This window comes from Acinonyx jubatus, chromosome B2, assembly GCF_027475565.1.
Source record: "Acinonyx jubatus isolate Ajub_Pintada_27869175 chromosome B2, VMU_Ajub_asm_v1.0, whole genome shotgun sequence".
Classification (NCBI taxonomy): Eukaryota; Metazoa; Chordata; class Mammalia; order Carnivora; family Felidae; genus Acinonyx; species Acinonyx jubatus.
The window spans coordinates 121,648,118-121,671,246 of NC_069385.1; the positions used below are offsets into that span (position 1 = coordinate 121,648,118).

Below are 23,129 nucleotides of genomic sequence, written 5' to 3' on the forward strand. Positions count from 1 at the left end.
CTAAGAAACAGGTTTCTGGCCATGCAAAGATTCAAAGAATATATATCACCATACACTTGAGAAAGGGTTGACATCTAACAATAGTAAATATATCAGACTAAGAAGGATGAACAATTGAGGATAACAGTGGCAGGCAATGAACTTTGAGTTCCCTTCTAGCCTCCCTCATCTCTCTTTTTCTAATAGTTAGAAACATAAACCTACAAGATGATTAGAGATATTCCAGACATGTGAAATGCAAATGCTAATACCTGAAAGAGAGGAGGCATCCAAAAAGGAAATACTAATAACAATCTAGAATGACAACGAAAATACAACATATCAAAATCTATGTGACAGAGATACAGCAGTGGGTTTTATAACTAAAAATGCATTAATTAGAAAAAAAAAGTTTCATAGGAAGAGAAGGTTAAAATAAATGCTTTAATCTTCTCCCTCAGACAGCAAGAAAAAGAAAATTAAATTCATAGAAAGTACAAGGAAAAATTAAGAAGAGATATCTATTAAATTTTTTTTAAGATTAGAGGAAAAAAACAATGCGAAAAGTGGGTTCTTTAAAGGGTTATTATAGTGTTATGTTAGTAAGTATGACAACTACAACTACAACTACAATCTACAAATAAGTTATAAAGAAGTGGAATTCTCTCAATAGATGACAAAAATGGACTTGATAAGTGTCCCTTCTCACCATTTAATTCAAAATTGTACTAGAGATCCTAGTCCATGCACTATAGTAAAAATATCAGGAAAGAAAACTGTTTTTTTTCAAGAAATACTCTAATATATATCTATAAAATAATAACATAATATTAACACCATGTAACACTTAATAAAAAATAGATCGGGGCGTCTGGGTGGCTCAGTCGGTTGAGCTTCTGACTCTTGATTTCAGCTCAGGTCACGATCCCAGGGTTGTGGGATAGAGGCCTGCATCAGGCTCCACACTAAGCATGGAGCTTGCTTAAGATTCTCTCTCTCTTTGCCTGTCTCCTCTGCTCGCAGGTCTCCTCTCTTGCTCTCTAAAATTAAATTAAATTAAGAAACAGAATAGATCACACACCTGAATATAACAGTTAAATCTACAAAGCTTCTGGGAAAAAATATTCAGTACACTTGAGTAGGTAAAGATTTTTGACAGGGTTCTAAATGATAAATTGGACCTCATCAAAACTAAAAATTTCTACTCAGAAGATAGCATTGTGAAAACAAAACAGCAAGCCATAGAAAAAATATATATATCTGACAAAGAATTTACATGCAGATTTCTAAAAATCACTCATAGAAAGGTGAACAATCCAATTAAACTATAGGCAAATGATTTGAAGAAGCACTTCCAAAAAGAAGGTATCTGAATAAGAATACCTAAATGTATAAGAATAAGTGCTTAATAATATTATTTATCAGAGAAAGCAACAGAATTAGCTAAAATTAAAAAAAGAATGATAAAATATTAAGTGTTTGTAAGAACAACATAGAGCAAAAGGAATACTCATACACAGCTATAAAATGAGCAATGAAATGACACACCCAGTCTGGAAAACTTCAGAATTTCAACCCATGACCAGCAATTCCACTTCTAGGTTTATATCTAAGATGAAAGAGTACAAATGTCCACAAAAGACGTTCACAGCAATGTTCATAGCAAGTTTATTCATAAAATCCTCAAACTGGAAATAACCTGTCTGTTACAATGAGAATGATTAAACAAAACTGAGTTATCCAAACTTAGCAAGAAAAGAAAAGAAATTACTTATACATGCAACAATTTGGATGGATCTAAAAAATTATTAAGCTGGAGCAAAGCAGCTAGACATAAAAGATTAGTAACTGGTTCCATTTTACATGAAGTTAAAGAACAGGCAAAACTAATATATGCTAACAGAAATCAAAACAGTGGTGAGAAGGTGCCTACTGACTAGAATGGGGCATGAGGAAAATCTATCTATCTATCTATCTATCTATCTATCTATCTATATGTGTGTGTGTATACACACACAAGATATAGATAAACAAGTTACCTATCAATGCACACTTAATTTTGTGTGTTTTACTACATATAATCTATACTTCAATTTTTTTAATGGTTCAAAATAAATGAAAGGGCAGATAGATAATGAAACAAAGAGAAAGTGGAGTGCCAATATTAATACGTCTAACAAAGCAGAACTGAGGTCAAGAGTACCAAATAAATTTTGTGAGAATTGAAAAAGATAATGTATGAAACTTATGTAGCACATTTAAAGTACATCATAAATGTTCTCAGCTATTATTATTATTAGTTAATTAATTTCAACATGCTCAATTTTCACTTAAGCCCTGTTCACACCAGCTGATGAACAAAGATGTTAACTAAGTTTTCTTGACCCTACTTTGCAAGGATAAGGTCTTCCCATAATTTAGGCACTATCTAATAGTGATGAATGAAAGTTAAATGAAAAAAAATTCTATTACAGAAATCACAGTCTAATAGGGAAGAAAGGCAAGAAAACGTTGATAAAACATTAAAAGAATATGGCTATTAAGGCAGAGGGAGTACTTATGAGGCACTTCTAAGGGCACTGAGAAAAGCTTTCTTAAGAAAAAAAAAGGGTACCAATTCAGTAATTATGCAACCAGCAATAGATGTACTCACTAAATTCTTAACAAATTAGAACTGGGGAGCACCTTTTAAAGTACTTCAAAGAGTTGGTAATAACTTATAGAAATATAGAATACACCAGAAGGGTAGCATTTCTGATGCAGGGGCAAATAATACTTGGGACAATCTACCATTACATACTCTTAAGCAGCAATATGCACATCAAAAGATATTCTTAGAGCATACAGCCTGACCTGTGCTGTGTGCACATCAGACAGGTGCTGGAAAACAAACACCGAAGCATGTCTCTCATTTCCTCAATTTCTATATAGTTGTCTTCAACTTACTCAAAATAGTTTTAAAAAATCATTAATTTTAATGTTTCTAATTTAAATTTTCTAATTTACTATTTTAAAAACTTTTTGCTGATTAAGATGGTGGAGAAGTAGGGGGACTGGGATTTCCCTTGCCCCTCAAACGCAGCTGTATTGAGGTCAGGTCACTTGGAACACCCAGAAAATCAATCTGCAGAGTGACAGAAAAATCTCCACAGGTGAAGGAAAACAGCGTGGCAGGACAGAGGTGCATGTATGTGAATTGAGGGAGATAAAATGGCAGTGTAGGCATACAGGGGAGGGAAACCTTTCTGTGGAAAGACAAAAAGGAGAGAAAGGTTGTGGAATTACAGTATATTGCTCATACAAGAGAAAAACCTCTCTGGATCATGGACTGGAGACGGAGAAATACAGAGAGTGCCAGTTTCTATTTTGCAAATAGATTCAGGAGCTGAACACTGGAGTTTTCAAAAGTGCCCACTTTCATCGGCTGTGTGTGCATATCTGGGGAGAGGAGAGCCACCCCGGGGTGCAGTAGCAATCTCAGGTGAGCACTGGGAGACACCAGTCCCTTTCCTCCAGTACTGTGGGAAGAGGCTTTACAGCCTCCCCAAGGATGAAAGACCCTGCAGGCCCCAGTCAAAGGCCCTTTATCGGCTGAGTTAAGTGGCGCTACACCAGAACAGAATCCACCTGCAGGGCTCCTTAAGACATCAGGTTTTGCATCCCAGCCAAATGCTTAGGAGGCATGGGCTTACTGTCTACTACTCTCTGAGGGCTGCTTGAACAGCATGCTTCGAGATACCTGGTCTGTGGAGGACAGACTGCGGTGTTGCCATTTCTCTCCCCATCACAAAGATGGTGGGGCTTCAGGGACCCCCAGTGGAGGTGGGACCTGCTTACACCCAACACTGCCCCTCCATGCCTGACAACTGCTTATCTACTGGCGGGAGACTGACACTCAGCAAACCAGAAAACTGTCCTGTGGTTTTCTATGTTAGCCTGGTTTCTTTTCCCCACCCTTTGCTTTTCTTTGCTTCTCTTTTCTTTTTCTTTCTACCCTCTTCTTGTTCTCCTTTGGAATCAGGCTCATAGTTTCTGATTTGAGTTTTGGTCAATTCTGTATATATGTTTTTATATAGATATATATGTGTGTATATATATACACACACACACACACACATTTATTTATTTATTTATTTATTTATTTATTTATTTATTTATCTGTTCTGTTTGTTTACTCAGGCAATTCTACTTTATTTTTTTTACACCTTTCCTGTAGTTTTGGTCAATTCTGTATATGTGTTTATACACACACACACACACACACACACACTTATTTATTTATTTATTTATTTGTCTGTTTAATGAGGCAATTCTACTTTATTTTTTTTACACCTTTCCTGTAGTTTTGGTCAATTCTGTATATATGTTTTTATATATATATATACACACACATACATATACATACACACACATTTATTTATTTATTTATTTATTTATCTGTTTGTTTAATCAGGCAATTTTACTTTATTCTTTTTACACCTTTCCTGTAACTCCTCCCTTTATTTTCCTCTCTTTCTCTGGATTAAGCTTATAGCTTCTTTGATTCTCTGCTTGGTCTTTTTTTTTTCACTCCTTGCATTTTTCTCTTTGTATGGGATCAGGTTCCACCCCTGCTTTCCTTTTTTTCCAGGGTTATTTCAATGAACAACTCAAAGTACACCTAGTGAAAGGTCCAAACAATCCACCACTATGAGCAAGGAGAAGCTTTGCAGAGGACTGACCATTGGGAAAGAGCAGCCAAATACACAACAACAGAGTGCCCAGAACACACTCCAAAAACACTTCTTGAAGTTCCAGGCCCTGGTCAGTGTACGACTCCTTTTTAATATAATAGTACTAGCAGGCACAGGACACATTAACAATCTACTAAAACACGTAAAAGACAGAAACCTAGCCAAAATCACAAAATGGAAGAATTCTCAAAAGAAAATCCAAGAAGAAATGACAGGCAGAGAATTGCTCAAAAGAGATATAAACAATATATCTGAATGAGAATTTAGGGTAACAGTCATAAAAGACAGCAGACAATCTATTGCTGTAAAGATAAAAGACCTAAGAAATAGTAATGATCAATTAAGAAATGCTATAAATGAGATGGAAAATAAACTAGATACAGTCACAGTGAGGATGGAAGAATCAGAGAAGAGAATAGGTGAAATAGAAGATGAAATTGTAGAAAATGATGAAGCTGAAAAAAAGAGGGAAATGATATTACTAAATCACCAGGAGAGACTTAGAGAACTAAGTGATTCCATGAAACAAAACAATATCCACATCATAGGAGTTCCAGAAGAAGAAGAAGAGAGAGAAAGGAGCAGAAGGTTTATTTGAACAAATTATAGCTTCCCTTATCTGGGGTAGGACACAGGCATCCAAGTCCAAGAGGCACAAACAATTCTCTTCAAGATCAACAGAAACAGGTCAACACCATGACATATTATAATGAAACTAACAAAATACAAAGATAAAGAGAGAATTCTGAAAGCAGCTAGGGACAAACAGGCCTTAACCTACAAGAGTAGACACATAAGGGCAGTAGCAGACCTGTCTACTGAAACTTGGCAGGTCAAAAGGGAACGGTAGGAAATCATCAATGTGCTAAATAGGAAAAAGATGCAGCCAAGAATCCTTTATCCAGCACGGCTGTCTTTCAGAATAGAAAGAGAGATACAGGCTTTCCTAGACAAACCAAAGCTAAAGGAGTTCATGACCACTTAACAAGCCCTGCAGGAGATCCTAAGGGGGACTTTGTGAGTGGAAAGCAGCAAAGACTACAAAGGACAAGAAACATCACCACAAACAGGAAATCTACAGATAACACAATGACACTAAATCCATATCTTTCAATAATCACTCTGAACGTAAATGGACTAAATGCCCCAATCAAAAGACACAGGGTATCAGAATGGATAAAAAACAAGATCCATCTATGTGCTGCCTGCAAGACACTCATTTTAGCCATAAAGACACCTGAAGACTGAAAGTGAGGGGATGGAGAACCATCTATCGTGCCACTGAATGTCAAAAGAAAGCCAGAGTAGCCATACTTGTATCAGACAAACTAGATTTTGAAACAAAGACTGTAAGAAGAGACGAAGGGCATTTTATCAAAATTAAGGGGTCTATCCTTCAAGAAGAGCTAACAATTGTAAATATTCATGCCCCCAATGTGGAAACACCCAAATATATAAATCAATTAATCACAAGCATAAATAAATGTATAGATAATAATACCGTGATTGTAGGGGACTTTAATAGTCCACTTCCAAGAGAGATCATCTAGGCAGAAAATCAACAAGGAAACAATGGCTTTGAATGGCACATTGAACAAGATGGACTTAACAAATATATTCAGAACTTTTCACCCCAAAGCATCAAACTACACATTCTCGAGTACACATGGAACATTCTCCAAAACAGATCACATACTAGGTCACAAAACAGCCCTCAACAAGTATAAAAGAATTGAGATCATACATGCATATTTTCAGATCACAACTCTATGAAACTTGAAATCAACCACAAAAAATTTAGACAGCTCCAAAATACATGGAGGTTAAGGAACATGCTAGTAAAGAATGAATGGATCAACCAGGAAATTAAAGAAGAAATTAAAAACTATATGGAAGCAAATGAAAATGAAAACACAATAGTCCAAACTCTTTGGGATGCAGCAAAGGCAGTACTAAGAGGATAATATATTGAAATTCAGGCCTATCTCAAGAAGCAAGAAAGGTCACAAATACACAACGTAATCACAGCTAAAGGAGCTACAAAGGCAGCATCAAAGAAAGACCAAAGCCATCATAAAAGAGAAATAATAAAGATTAGAGCAGAAATAAACATAGAATCCAAAAAAAACACAGTAAAACAGATCAATGAATCTAAGAGCTGGTTTTTTGAAAGAATAAACAAAATTGGTAACCCCCTAGCCAACTTCTCAAAAAGAAGAGAGGATCCAAATAGATAAAATCATGAATGAAAGAGGAGAGACCACAACCAACACCACAGAAATACAAATAATACTGTGAAAAATTATATGTCAACAAACCGGAAATGAACAAATTCCTAGACAATCACATACTAACAAAACTCAAGTGGGAAGAAATAGAAAATTTGAACAGACCCATAACCAACAAGGAAGTTGAATTGGTTATCAAAAATCTCACAACAAATAAGAGTTCTGGGCCAGATGGCTTCCCAGGGGAATTCTACCAGACATTTAAAGCACAGTTAATACCTATTCTCCTCAAACTGTTTCAAAAAATAGAAATGGAAGGAAAACTTCCAGACTCATACTATGAGACTAGCATCACCTTGATCCCAAACCAGATAAAGACCCCACTAAAAAGGAGAATTATAGGCCAATAACCCTGATGAACCTGGATGCAAAAATTCTCAACAAGATACGAGCAAATTGAATTCAACAGCATATTAAAAGAATTATTCACCATGATCAAGTGGGATTCATTCCTGGGATGCAGGGATGAATTGGATTTGTTGCAATCAAACAATGTGATACATCACATTAATATAAGAAAGGATAGGAACCATATGATCCTGTCAATAGATTCAGAAAAAGCATTTCACAAAATATAGCATCCTTTTTAAATAAAAACCCTCAAGAAAGTAGGGATAGAAGGAACATACCTTAACAACATAAAAGCCACATATGAAAGGTCCATAGCTAATATCATCCTCAATGGAAAAAAAACTGACAGCTTCCCCCAACTTGAGATCAGGAACATGACAGGGATGTCCACTCTCACCACTGATGTTCAACATAGTGTTGGAAGTCCTAGTCTCAGCAATCAGACAATAAAACAAAATAAAAGGCATCCAAATTGTCAAAGAAGAAGTCAAACTTGCACTCTTCATGGATGACACGACACTCTACATGGAAAACCTGAAAGACTCCACCAAAAACCTGCTAGAGCTGATACATGAATTCAGCAAAGTCACAGGATACAAGACCAAGGTACAGAAATCGGTTACATTTCTTTACACCAATAAGGAAGCAATGAGAAGAAATATCAAGGAATTGATCCCATTTACAACTGCACCCCATAAATATTTATATTTACATTTACAAGTTACATTTACAATATTTACATTTACAATTGTACCATAAAATACATAGGAATAAACCTAACCAAGGAGGTAAAGTATCTGTATGCTGAAAACTATAGAATGCTTACGAAAGAAACTGAAGACACAAAGAAATGGAAAAACATTCCCTGCTCATGGACTGGAAGAACAAATATTGTTAAAGTGTCAATAGTGGGGCGCCTGGGTGGCTCAGTCGGTTGAGCGTCCGACTTTGGCTCAGGTCATGACCTTGCAGTCTGTGAGCTCGAGCCCCGCGTCTGGCTGTGTGCTGACAGCTCAGAGCCTGGAGCCTGCTTTGGAATCTGCGTCTCCCTCTCTCTCTGCCCCTCCCCCGCTCATTCTCTCTCTCTCTCTCTCTCTCTCTCTCTCTCTCTCTCTCTCTCTCTGTCAAAAATAAACATTAAAAAAAAAGTTTTTAAATGTCAATACTACCCAAAGCAATCTACATATTCAATGTAATCCAATCAAAATAGCACCAGCATTCTTCACAGAGCTAGAATAAGCAATCCTAAAATTTGTATGGAACCACAAAAGACCCCGAATAGTCAAAGAAATGTTGGAAAAGGAAAACCAGAGCAGGAGGCATCACAATCCCAGACTTTAACCTGTTTAGAAAGCTGTAATCATCCAGACAGTATGGTACGCACACAGACCAATGGAATAGAATAGAGAACCCAGAAATGGACCCACAACTTTATGGCCAACTAATCTCTGACAAAGCAGAAAAGAGTATTCAAAGGAAAAAAGACAGTCTTTTGAGCAAATGGTGCTGGGAGAACTGGATAGCATCGTGCAGAAAAATGAAACTGGACCACTTTCTTACACCATACACAAAAATAAACTCAAAATGGATGAAAGACTTAGATGTGAGACAGGAAACCATCAAAATCCTACAGGAGAAAACAGGCAGCAACCTCTTTGATCTCAGCCAGAGCAACTTCTTAACTGACATGTCTCCAAAGGCAAGGGAAATAAAAGCAAAAATGAACTATTGGGATCTCATCAAGATAAAAACTTCTGCAAAGCAAAGGAAACAATCAACAAAACTAAAAGGCAATGATGGAATGGGAGAAGATATTTAGCAAATGACATATCGGATAAACAGTTAATATCCAAAATCTATAAAGAACTTATTAAACTTAACACCTGGAAAACAAATAATCCAGTGAAGAAATGGGCACAAAACATTAATAGACACTTTTCCAAAGAAGACATCCACTGGCAAACAAACACATGAAAAGATGCTCAACATTGCTCATCATCAGGGAAATACAAATTAAAACCACACTGAGATACCACCTCACAATCTTCAGAGTGGCTAAAATTAACAACTCAGGAAACAACAGGTGTTGGCAATGATGCAGAGAAAGGGGAACCCTCTTGAACTGCTGGTGGGAATGCAAACTGGTACAGCCATTCTGGAAAACAGTGTGGAGGTTCCTCCAAAAATTAAAAATCAAATTACCCCATGACTGAGCAATTGCACTACTGGGTATTTAGCCAAAGGATACAGGAGTGCTGATTCGGAAGGGCACCTGCACCCCAATGTTTATAGCAGGCTGTTGACAATAGTCAAATTATGGAAAGAGCCTAAATGTCCATCAACTGATGAAGGAATAAAGAAGGTGTGGTATATATATACAATGGAATCCTACTCGGCTGTGAAAAAGAATGAAATCTTGCCATTTGCAACAACATGGATGGAACTGGAGGTTATGCTAAGTGAAATAAGTCAGGCACAGAAAGACAAATATATGACTTCACTCACATGTGGAATTTAAGAAACACAACAGATGAACATAGGGGAAGGGAAAGAAAAATAAGATAAAAACAGAGAGGGAGGCAAACTGTAAGAGACTCTTAAATATAGAGAGCAAACTGAGGGTTGGTGGGAGTGGGAAGGAGGTGAAAATGGGTGATGGGCACTGAGGAGGGCGTGTGTTGCAATAAGCACTGGGTGTTGTATGTTAGTGATGAATCATAGGAATCTACTCCTGAAGCCAAGACTACACTACTTGGCAACTAAATTAGCTAACTTGGCAATAAATATAAAATAATAACAATAATAGTAATAAAATAAAAAATAAAAATAAAAACATTTTTTGCTAAAAATGCTTCTTAAAAAGTATGTTTCTGAGAAAGAAAATATAATTTTTAAAAAGTTATTTTCATTTCAAAGACAACAGAAAGGATACATTGACCTGAACAATCTTTAAAGAAATAAAATTATCAAACTATAATTAGAACATCTATCCAAGTGAATCTGGATGACTAGGTTCAGTCAAAGTAATATACTTTAAAAATTTTTTACAAATGGATGATGGCTGTACAAATAGCAAAATGGCATTACTTTATGTTATTGAACCATAATTGTCAAATATGGACAAAATAAATGCCAATAACTGCTTCTTAAAAATAAACACTTAATCTCTGGTTGAGGCGGCACTATGAAAACAAATTTGAAAAAAGAACCAAGATAAAACAGGATATACTGTCACCCTGAAATAGAAGAACAGATGATGTCTCTAGGACTCAGGAAGAGCTATCATTCCTTGCTTCCTTCACATTTCATTGTGATTCTAACCTGGTGACTTACTACTTATCTTCATCATTCCTAAAACTAATTTTTCTGTGATATTTTTTATAATCAAGTTAACCGTCTTACATCCCATTGTTGAGGCTTCACTTAAATGCTCCAATCTTCTTCTCCTTAATAGGATAGTCTTTTACTTGACAATAGACTATTTTATTTGGTCACCTACAAAGAACGATCTAAGGGGCATGGGAAATAACTTTACTGCTACTACCTCCTACACTGATGTTTGATATCAAACCATTCTAGAGTAAGTTAATCATTTTCCTTTACTTAATAACTTCCAAAGAATTTCTGGAAATGAAAACAACTGAAATAAAATGTGAATAGACAGCAAATTTCAACAAGATTATATACAAATAAAGAAAAAGTCAATGAGAAGAGAAAGCTGAAGCAATTATTCCTAATCATTACAGAGAATTAAAGATGGGGGCAGGGGGAATGAAAGAATAATGTAAGAGACATGGAGAACAGAGTGAGAAGGTCTAACATATATCTAATAAGAGATCTTGAAGGAGAGAAAAGAGTGAATAGGAAAGAATAAATATTAAAAGAGGTAACAGCTGACAAATTTCCAGAACTAATTAAAAGTATCAGAGACAAAGGAAAAAAGACAAACAAAACATATCAAGAGACACATAATAGTGGAACTATGAACTATTAGAGATAAAATTTTAAAAAATCTAGAAAGTAGCTAAAGAAAGACTTTAATATATCTCTCTAAGTAAATGACAAATTATAGACCAAAACACACAAAAGGAATGAATACAGAAGACAGAACAACATAATTCACAAACTTTATCTAATAGACATATATGAATGTGGTATTCAAAACTGAAAGATATAATCTCTTCAAGCAAGGGAGAATATTTAAGAAAACTCAAGTTTCAATAAAGTTAACAACATGACATTCTCTGAACTCAGCATGATTAAGTTAGAAATCTCTAACAAAGAGAAAACTATTTCCCATTATGGAAACTAATTGCTGCCTACTCCCCCCACCCCCACCACCAAATTTTTTTGGAAATTTAAAATCATGCTTCTATATATGTGGGTCAAAGAAAGACTCAAAATTAGAAGATATGGCAGAACAACTAAAATATCTTATGTTAATATGTGGCAAACAGCTAAAGTGATAGTCTGGAATGTTTATATTAAAAGGTAGAACAGTTTGGAATCAATGAGCTACATAAATAAAACAAGCTAAGGGCTCAAGTTACTGTGACAGAAAACAAGGACATAAAGAGAGATTAGTAAAGCTAAAATTTGGTTCTTGAGAAGACTCTAATAAAGTAAAAAGACTGAAAATACTAAGTCTAAAAAGGGTCACAATCTTAGGTGCAGCTAAAATTGAAATAAGATGAAATAATCATAAAATAGTTTTATGTCAATAAATTTAGAAATTTAGGCAAAATGGACAAAGTCCAAAACAAAACAAAACAACATAGGTCACCACAACTAACAAGAAGAAACAGAAAATTCGAATGTTTTTTTTAACCACTGAAGAAATTGAACCAGTCATTAAAAACCATCTCACAAAGGCTTTACCACAGAGTTCTTGTAAATATTCAAAGAACAAATAATTCCAATGTTACATAAACTCAGAGGAAGAAAAAAGGGATATACTCTTTATTTTACAAATTAGCATAAGCTACATATAGCAACATGGATAAATCACAAAAATAATAGAGTAGAAAAAGCAACTCATTGAAAAATAGATACCATACAATCCCATTTATGCTATTTAAAAGTCAGAAACAGGTAACATTAAACAAGGTATTGTTTAGAAACCACAAAATGCAAAAGTGACTGTCCATAAGGGAGACAGGATGATGCATATATGCAAAGCATGAAGGGTCCTGAGAATATGTTCCATTTTTCATCTCGGCGATGGATGCACTTGTTCATTTTATTTTTCTTTTTTTAAATTTTTTTTAACGTTTTATTTATTTTTGAGACAGACAGAGACAGAGCGTGAACGGGGGAGGGTCAGAGAGAGAGAGGGAGACACAGAATCCGAAACAGGCTCCAGGCTCTGAGCTGTCAGCACAGAGCCCGATGTGGGGCTTGAACTCACGAACCGCGAGATCATGACCTGAGCCGCAGTTGGACGTTTAACCGACTGAGCCACCCAGGAGCCCCCATTTTATTTTTCTTATATCTGACACCTACAAAAGATCCAGTCTTTTGTACACATAAAATATGCAATATAAAAAATATATGAAAAAAATTAAATCTATTAAGGAAGTACACCAACGTTAACCTAATAGTAATGTAATGTGTTAAAATGTTATTCTAGGGTTACAAACAAAGCATCATAAGAATAAAGAAGAGGATTTGATCCATTTGGCAGTTTGGGAGAATGCATAAGTAGTCTTTCCACAGGATGGAACACCTGTATCTGAGACAGGTTTTGAAGGATGATCAAGATTTTGTCTAGTTGTGGTTGAGGAAAAGACATTCCAGACCAACAGAACAATACAGGCTATAGGTATATATTCTTAAAATAGAACCTGGTAAAAGCTGATGTTGAATGAATGTTAGTTGAAGGAATGAATGAGCCGAAAAAAATAATATGAAATGCTCAAGGAAAGATGAGTGGCTAGAAATCTCTAACAAAGAGAAAATTAATTCCCAGAGTAGAAACTAACTGCTGTCCACCCCTCCCAATTTGGAAATTGGGTATTGTGCTAGATTTTAGGTACTGGAATACAGGAGATGAATGGCATGAGAGAAAGAGGTAAGAGGGGCCAGATTAAAACAATAGGAACAGCAGCTTAAGGAGTTTATGTTTTACTCCTCAGTCAATGAGGAGATGAACATAAGGCAAGGATGAAGAACAATATAATCAGATCTGTATTTCTGAAAACCCATCCAAGAAAGTCCATAGATAATGAGTTAAAGACTGAAATTTAGAGCATAAGCAAAGCACTTAGAAGGTAGCTTTCCGCAACAGCACAATGATCAGATGATGAAAAAGAGCTGGTTGTGGACAGAAGAACAAAATGAGGAAGGTAGAGACAGATTTGGATGATGGTTGAGTCAAGAACAATTCCCAAGACTCTGGCTTGCTGACTCAATGACTACTAAGGCAGAAAACACATAAAGAAAAGCTGATCTGGAGGAAGAAAGAAGAGTAAGTTTTTGGTTTGGGTAAGTTGATCTGAAATCGCAGTGGCAACTTTAGTGATGATGTCTGACAGGAAACAGATCTGCAGCCTAGGAATGAAATGCAAGCTAAAGATATAGATTGGGTAGGAATGCAAGCTGGTGTAGCCACTCTGGAAAACAGTATGGAGGTTCCTCAAAAAACTAAAAATAGAACTACCCTATGACCCAGCAATTGCACTAGTAGGCATTTATCTACGGGATACAGGTGTGCTGTTTTGAAGGGACGCATGCACCCCCATGTTTATAGCAGCACTATCAACAATAGCCAAAGTATGGAAAGAGCCCAAATGTCCAGCGATGGATGAATGGATAAAGAAGATGTGGTATATATATACAATGGAGTATTACTCAGCAATCAAAATGAATGAAATTTTACTTGCAACTATATGGATGGAACTGGAGGGTATTATGCTAAGCGAAATTAGTCAGAGAAAGACAAAAATCATATGACTTCACTCATATGAGGACTTTAAGAGACAAAACAGATGAACATAAGGGAAGGGAAACAAAAATAATATGAACACAGGGAGGGACACAAAACAGAAGAGACTCATAAATATGGAAAACAAACTGAGGGTTACTGGAGGGGTTGTGGGAGGGGGGATGGGCTAAATGGTTAAGGAATCTACTCCTGAAATCATTGTTGCACTATATGCTAATTTGGATGTAAATTTTAAAAAATAAAATAAAAAAAGATATACATTTGGGACTCATGGGCATCAATGATAAATGAAGTGGTGGGAATAAATGAGCTCTAAGGAAAAGGTACAGAGTGTGAAGAGGAAACAAGCACAAGCCAAGAGAACAGAAACAGTACAGGAATAATGAAAGATAACTGTTTAGGTTGTTGAATTGCACCTGCTCAGGTTCAAGGTTTTTGATTTAGGACCCCACACCCTATCCAACTGATGACCAACGGTCTTACTTATTGCCAAGTTTCCAAAGAGACTTAGTCTTTCTCTCATCTCCAAAGCAACTACTTCTATGTGAAATCTAATATCCTTCCTTGCTTTGGAAAAGCTTTTCTGATTTACTTTCTGTATTGGGGAAGCAATATTTTACTTTATAAATTACGAGGTCCTTGTGTCATTACTATTATCTCTTTATGTCTGTTTCATTTTTCCCTTACCATTTATAAAAGAACTTGAGGCAGTTAAATAAGGTAAAAAATCACCTTTCGTATGTAGTAGACAGGGACACATCTGATCAACTTATAATTCCTGTCTCTAATCTATTAATTTACAACTAACTTATTATATAAAAATAGCCTCTAAACAAAACTTAGCAGGAGAAGAAATGAGAGAAATAAAATATAAAGAGATAATATAATGAGGACACAAAACTATAGTCATTCACAAAATATACTGAATTCAAATGGCTTCAATGAAACTTGAGAATTATATAAAATTAAGCTAAAAAATAATCAAATATATAAAATATGGTATGTATGGTTCAAGTGATACAAAAATCTTTAAAACTGATTGCTGTATGTAAAGGATCTTTCTAGACATGTGAACAAAAGAAGCTGCCCTCTCCCCACCCACCATGTCAGAATTTCTGAAAGAGATTTAGGTGCATAAAATAAAACATCATTCAAGAATTTAATGCCAAAAAAAAAAAGAATTTAATGCCCAACTTGTTTAATGACTACAGTCCCAAGTCAGTCAAAAATCTGCAACTATACAAACTCTAAATTAGAAGTTCACTTTTTAAAGACTGGAACAGGTTAAAATAGCATTTTATGTAAGAAAAAAAATTCTTTGGAATTATGTAATTACAGCTACCACAATTATGTGCTAAAAGTTTATTAACCATATAGTTCTGGTCGTCTGTTCTCAAAGGTCTCAAGAGTTAATGACTTAAAGCAAATTTGGTTTGAAAAACTCTGTATTTCCTTAACCTTGTAAGTATGTTTGTTTGTTTGTTTGTTTATTTAATTTTTTAAAAATGTTTATTTATTTTTGACAGAGAGAGAGAGAGAGAGAGAGTGTGTGTGAGCAGGCGAGGGGAAGAGAGAAGCAGACACATAATCGAAGCAGGCTCCAGGCTCTGAGCTGTCAGCACAGAGCCCAATGCGGGGCTTGAACCCACGAACCGTGAGATCATGACCTGAGCTGAAGTCAGAGACTCAACAGACTGAGCCACCCAGGAGTCCCTGTAAGTACCTTTAAAATGAACTCTACTAGAATATCAACAATGAACACATCAAAAAGTGTTAAACTACCAAATAGGGAAAGCATGCAAATTAAAATACCATGAAAGAGTATTTTTATCTATCAAATGAAAATATTAGCATCAGCAATGATGACCAAAATGTGATAAAACCAGCTGCTGAAAAGCAACCTGGCAATATTTACCAAGGGTCTTTGGAGCTCTAATTCTACTTCTAGGAATCAGTTTTGAGAAAGTAATAAAACATGTCATCAAAGATTATCTTTACCTCTCAGTCACAACAATAAAAATAACCTTAAGGTTCCCACTAGGAAACAATTAAAAAAAAAAAATGATACATCCACATTAACTATCATAAGACATAAAACTCACATCTACCTATTTAATAAAGGTCTTCACAACAGAATAGTCAACAGAAAAAGATATATTCAATACAAACTGAATTCAGAAAAATGTTTCATATTTTATTATATATACACATATAGGTATATGGTATATATAAAGTGCTGCTTACTATTACTAGATATACTAAAACACAACAGTGTTTATCTTGGGGTATTATAGATAATTAATTTTTTTAGACTTTTCAGTATATATTTTTAAAAAATGTTTATTTATTTTGGGAGAGAGAGCATGCACATGCAAGCGGGGGAGGGGCAGAGAGAGAGACAGAGAGAGAGGCAGAGACATGGAAAGGGAGAGGGAGAGGGAGAGGGAGAGGGAGAATCTTAAGCAGGCTTCACTCTCAGCACAGAGCCCAACATGGGGCTTGATCCCACAACCTCAAGATTATGATCTGAGCCAAAATCAAGAGTCAGACACTCAACTGACTGAGCCACCCAGGTGCACCAGTATTTCTCCTTGCTAAAAATAATGATTGCTCTTACTTTTATAAGCAGGAGAAAATGTATGCCTGGGAAAACACATTTTCAAGGCTTACAATAAAGCAAAATGGAATTGGCAATGCAAATGGAAGTGCATGCAAATGACAAGACACTCACTGCTGGAACTTGCCATTTGGGATCCAACAGCACAAAGTCCATTTAAGGCTTATAATAGGGCTTATTTTAAAAGAGGTAACCTGTAGGATGAGTTTGATACACTGATCTGATGAATTAACATTTAATGTTGTTTCATAAAGTCCAAAACAATATACATTAGCCAACTGACTTCATGTCCTATTTGGTTTATTTTCATGGGAACAATTTTGTTTTTTATTTTAAGATGTATGGTACTGGACCAGAAAGCATTCTGGATTCAGAATTAGAATACTTAATTTTAGGTTCTGCTTTGCCCTGCTACTTACAGGTCAAGTCATGAACATCTCTAAGCATATTTCCATATGAAAAAAAACCAGAGTTAATAATATTTTCCTTAATTACTTCACAGAGTTATTTGCACTAAAAAAATGTCTATATGAAATCATTCCAGTTTTAAATGATCATTGATCATTAAATTTTAACAAACTCCTGAAACATATAGTTATTAGTGTACTGTTTCTATATTAAAATTAATTCTGCTTTTGAAGAGGAGGATCAAGATGAAGGGAATTAACAACTGGACATTTTCACACTTCTACTGGTAGAAGTACTAATAAGAAAGCAGAAGGAAATATGCCTAGAAAACCCTCAGTAAACCACCAATCCTTTCTGGAAGGAGATCTGAGAGAATGTCTAATGTCTTGTGACACTAAATTAGAAGTCCATAATGCACTGTTATTTCCAAGAGCAGAAACAGAGTGACAACATGGATAACAAACTATTTGTGTAAACAATGTGCCCCATAGTTTCGCTGGGATCTTTGCCTCTAGAGTTGTCATTTGAGAAGGGAACTATGTAAAACAATGGAACTTGGCAGTGTTTTTCCATTAATGCAAGAAATATATTTTACTTGGTTGGCATCATGAAATTAATGGATTCACTCATAATAAACAAAATCAGCACATCTACTATCATCTAAATCTAGTTTACTGCCTATTCATTTAATATACAATTAATGATTTCAAAGTATTCAATGTCAATGATTAAAAAAAATCCTAATTCTGAGTGTGAAATATAGCCCATCATTTAGCCTAAGCTGTACCCCCAGATCCAATAACATATTACCTTGATTTCAAAATAATATCAAGACTAGGAAGGATATCAAAGGCATGTCAATTTCATTCTATTTCTTTATTACACAAGCTGAAGCAACAATTACTACTCATAACTTTGTAAAAACATAAAGAAAACCAAGCTTACTGCTTCTGTTATATGCAAGTCCTAATCATTTTATGTGTTTTTAAATGATCAAAAAACTGTTCAATAAATATATTTGTGTCACTATTGTTACTGCACAAAAGCAAAGTGCCCACTTTCTACAAATACTAATTCTTTACTGCAAGAGAGCATCTTGCAATTCTCAACACAAAAATTTCTGGAAATAAACTGAACATTTGACCCTATAGCCTTAAGTCACAACATTTCTCATCAGGATGATTAATCTTTACAAAAAGGCAGGAAAACAAGACAGAGCCACCCACTTTGACATTTTCATTCTTTGAAGAAAAAAAAAATCCATTTCTAGTTCACAAAATGCAACTATCACTTATAAAAAGCATGCAATCCATCACAAGTACTTTTTGATTATAAGATTAACAAGATCATTATCTTTCTTATTTTTTGCACCGAGAAAACTGTAAAAATGGTTCTTCGTTTTACTTAGAAATCTGATAAATCTTTGCCCAAGAACCAACCAACCTTTAATAACAAGGTTCCTTCATTTTTTTCCTTTTCTGCTTACTTGAAAAATATCAACAACAAAGTATAATATCCAAAAAAAAAAAACCCTATTCCATGGATTTATACAGGACTCATTTTTGTCCGACTTTGCTACATCCATGGATTGGAGAGTAGAAAGCATGTTATTTTTCAGGTAAGTTATTAAGCATCCTAAAGCAGTTGTAAGCCAGGCTCGTGTTGTGTGTATTTGTGTCTGTGTGTGTCTCTGTGCTTGTGCACCTGTACCCATGCTTAAGTAGTAAAAAGCAAAAGCATCACTGTGGTCATTTGGAAAGGGGGAAAGGAAGAAGAAGTGTGCATAAGCAGGAAAAGGTTTTTCTGCAGGCTCAGGGAGTTTGCTGTTGGCTCTAAAGTAAAAGCTTTAACCTAAAAGGAGACAAATATGAGATGATTCTTAAAGATTTCGGTTTGAAACCTTTCTTTCCTATTTCCTTCCCTTACTTTGAGCAGGTTAGGTGGGGAGTAAATCAGTTTTCACCTTGAGAAAGCTCTGATCTAGAGGAAAGAAGAGAATATTAACGATTCAAGGTGAGTTTTAAGGACAGGAATCATTCAAAGTCAGGGTGGAGTGAAGATGGGGAAGGAATATGGATGTGGGGAGGATCAGGAGAGAAAAGTTTAGGAAAACCAAAAGGGAAAGGGTGCTAGGAAAATAGTTTGGAAACTAAATTGATAAAACCACCAACTTGTTCAATTTAACATAATTTATTTACCTGTGTTATTTTTTCTATTCCCTGGAAGTTGTGCTTTTCAAAATGTTCTGCTATATTTAGGAAGGTGTGACGTTCTAGGTAGCAGCAGTTACTTAGGACTATCAAAAGTCTCTGTTCCTAAAAGCAAAACAAATATTTAGAAAATTATCTTCATGGTAACAAATTGAGAGTTAACACTTATTAAATTTAATTATACTCTCTTATAATTCAATCATGTAATTACAATGTCAATATTCAATGTTTTACTTTCCATGGTTCCTTCTTTCCCAATAATAACATAAAGAAAAACAATACAATTCTATGATTCTACTAACTGCTTGTTATTACATAATACACTAAAGAGTCAAATAATGCTGCCTTTGAAATTTAATAGCTATATGGAAAAACAGTTAGCTAGTAAGCTGTTGTTCTTATGAAAGGGGTTCTGCTTTGTTGGTTATTCTACCTAATATTTTTTGCACCAAAAAATGCTATAAAAAGGGGTATTTTAAAATAATTACAAAAAATGCATAAACTCATAGAAAATAATTTACAAATTTTTCATAACTTGAGAGAGAATTGCAATGCTATCCATACGATGGGCTCCTTCGATAAACTGGGCCTTCACAGATGTTTTTATGTAGAACAGTTTCCCTCCTATGGGGAGTGATGGGACAGGAGCTAGGAACTCTCCCACAGTAACAGTCATGAAGAGGGCTAAAACCTCATATTCTATACTCTCCAGGGTTCTAGCCACTTTAAGGTAATTTCTTATCAAAATTACCAGACCTCAAGGCTGATGAATAAACATCACTTTACAATTCAGAAGAACTATTTTTGTAAACAAAATTCCAGGAATGGCATTTGTCACTGCTGTTATGGCTCACCAAGAACACTTTCCCATGCTCCCTCAGTGTCAGAGCATTCTCTAGAACAATTTTGAGTAATTTAGAGCCTTGATTGAAGATCCCTTAACTAAACACTAAGGCAAAAGTACTTTTCCAGGAAAAATTTTCAGCCATATTTTACTTACTGTTTTGTCTATAACTCATGTTAAAGTCAATATAATAAATTTGAGGAAAAAACAATATAATAGATACGGAAAATAAATATATCCTTGTTTTTTGAGGTATATTCTGAACTCAAATGTCAAGCATAGCTATATCTCCCAATAATTTCATTTAGCTCCATCAAAAATTTTAAAACTTTCTAGATTTCTTTATTTAAAATATTACTATATTGCTAGCTGAATTTGGCCTATTCAACAAATGTAACTGAAGGGCAAGGAGTTATTAAATGCCTTCAAAGAAATGAAAGGTTGTTAGTGGTCTTGAATGAATCTGTGGATGGGAAATAAATTATAAAACAAGGAAAACAGGGTTATGGTATATATACCACTCCTCCACATTTTGTGAATAAATGGCAAGTAAGAACCAGAAAGAATGTAGTAAACAGACCTGCATAGGCACTCAGGCCACACTTGGGGAGGGGTATATTCCCTCTTGCCCCATACCTGGTGTTACCATTATGGGGTCCTCATAAAGAACATGAAATAAAGTAAGCATAAAGTTTCATCAGCTGCTCTAAACATGCTCTGCTCTGCAAAAATCTCAACTGGTTTTTCAGTTATAAGATCAATCCTCAATTACCTTTCCCTTCAAGAGTCTTCCCCCCAAATATTAGCCTTATCTAATAGACCCCTAAGCCTGCCACATCTTCTTTGCCTGGTTAATTAACTCTCTTAATTTTTCTCTTTGTAATTTGCATGGTTCTTCCCCCAAAATGGAAAAATGATTTGAGTGATTTGAAGTCTTACTCTTGATAAGCGTTTTTTTCTTCTCAAATCTAACCAATCATAAGAAGTGAAAGTGGGAGGAACTGAACACAAATAATCAAATTCTTAAACTTGGATGACAAATTAAAAGCTTATTAACAATTTAGATGAATATGTATGTTTGAAAATAACAACTCAACCTATCAAAGATAGTACTTGCTAATTAGGCTATGGCTTTATGTATTATTTCAATTATTTTTCAAAGAATCTCTCAGATGTAGGCATTACCATCCCAATTTTGTCCAGTAGAAAATTAGACAACCTCAATGACATGTTCAAGATTCTTCAGGTAGTAAAAAGACCAGGCAAACCTAAACCTCTTCCTTACCATAACTGCTTCTCTGCTGGATAACAGAACAAGACCCTAAGAAGATCTTGATAATCTGTATCAAATCTAATGAGAGATCATCCAAATGTAGCAAAACAGGAACTGAATTTGGTACCAAATGAATAATTTTAGGGAGCAAAATGGGAGCGACAAGGCCCTTGATTAGCAGAATCAAGTATGAAACACCTGGAGTTTGGCTGACAGTAAACTCAATAGGAGTCAATAGAGGTGTTAACATAAGGTGTAGTTCTGGCTGCTTTCCAGTTACCAGGGTCACATCAGAGTCCTATACTCCACCCTTGAAAAAGGACAGAAATAGACTAATAGGAAAACCACTGCCATATTAACTAGGAAATGCCTAAATGATTTAGGGTCTTAACCAAGAAAAAGGAAGATTCCAAGCCTACACAACAACTGTTTTCAAACACTGGAAAGATTGTCATGTAGAAATTAGGCTTGTTCTAAAGGACAGAGAAAAAAGCACAGCTGGCCCAATAACTCACAAGGCCCTTCTCAATTTAGCTCTTTCCTCCAGCCTGTGTCCTTCTCTAGTCTTCTTTCTATGTTCACAGTGGAAAAAATGGTTTAAACTCACTACATCAACTTCCTCAGCTCCTACTGGATCTTGACCCAGGGCATACAGATGGCCCATTAGCAATCCACTGATATGTTTCCTCTACAGTCACACATGACCAACTAACTGTCAAGCCCACAAGGCTCTAGTTTTCATTTGACCCCACCTAATCCTCCATCAGTCTGCAATACTATTAAATATTCTTTGGTTAAACACGCTTTTCTATCTTTCTCAAGAACACTGCTCCATCTGGATTTTCTTCTTTTTCTCTATTATTCTTTTTCAGAAAACTTTGAGGCTCTCTGCTTCTGGCCATCTCATAAATACTAGTATGTCCCAAATTATTTTTATATATTATATTAATTTTATACATTTGGCCCTCCTCTCATTCTACTAGTAGTTTTCACAGTATACTCATCCACTCCCAGGTCTTATCTTGCTTATACAGTTGACCCTTGAACAACACAGGTTTGAACTGCAGTGGTCCACTTACATGCAAATTTTTTTCGAGGTAAACACAGCACAGTATTATAAAGTAATTTTCTCTTCCTTATGATTTTATTAACATTTTTTTTCTCTAGCTTACTTTATTGTAATACAGCATATAGTAATAACACAAAATATGTGTTAATTGACTGTTATTGCTAAGATTTTCACTCAACAGTAACTATTTGTAGTTAAGTTTTAGGGAAGTCAAAAGTTATACATGGATTTTCGATTGAACAGGGCATTGGTGTCCCTAATCCCCATATGTTCAAGGGTCAAGTGTAAATTACTAATTCACAAATCTGTATCTAGATTTCTCTCTTGGGGTCCAGGCAAGTATATCTAATCACCCACTAAATATCTCTCCTTGAATGTCACTCATTCAGTACATCTGGTCCCAAACAAAATTTT

The 23,129-nt window shown here is 35.2% G+C and overlaps 1 protein-coding gene across 3 annotated transcripts in view; it reads right to left on the bottom strand.

Annotated features, from left to right (window-relative positions):
• Nucleotides 1-23,129, bottom strand: part of EXOC2 (exocyst complex component 2) — a 267,798-nt gene that overhangs the window by 79,874 nt on the left and 164,795 nt on the right. For all 3 annotated transcript variants that reach the window (XM_027040160.2, XM_027040158.2, XM_027040159.2), the window contains one exon: nt 19,518-19,634. In XM_027040160.2, the coding sequence (XP_026895961.2) occupies nt 19,518-19,634 (117 nt within the window). The remainder of the gene's footprint in view (nt 1-19,517; nt 19,635-23,129) is intronic.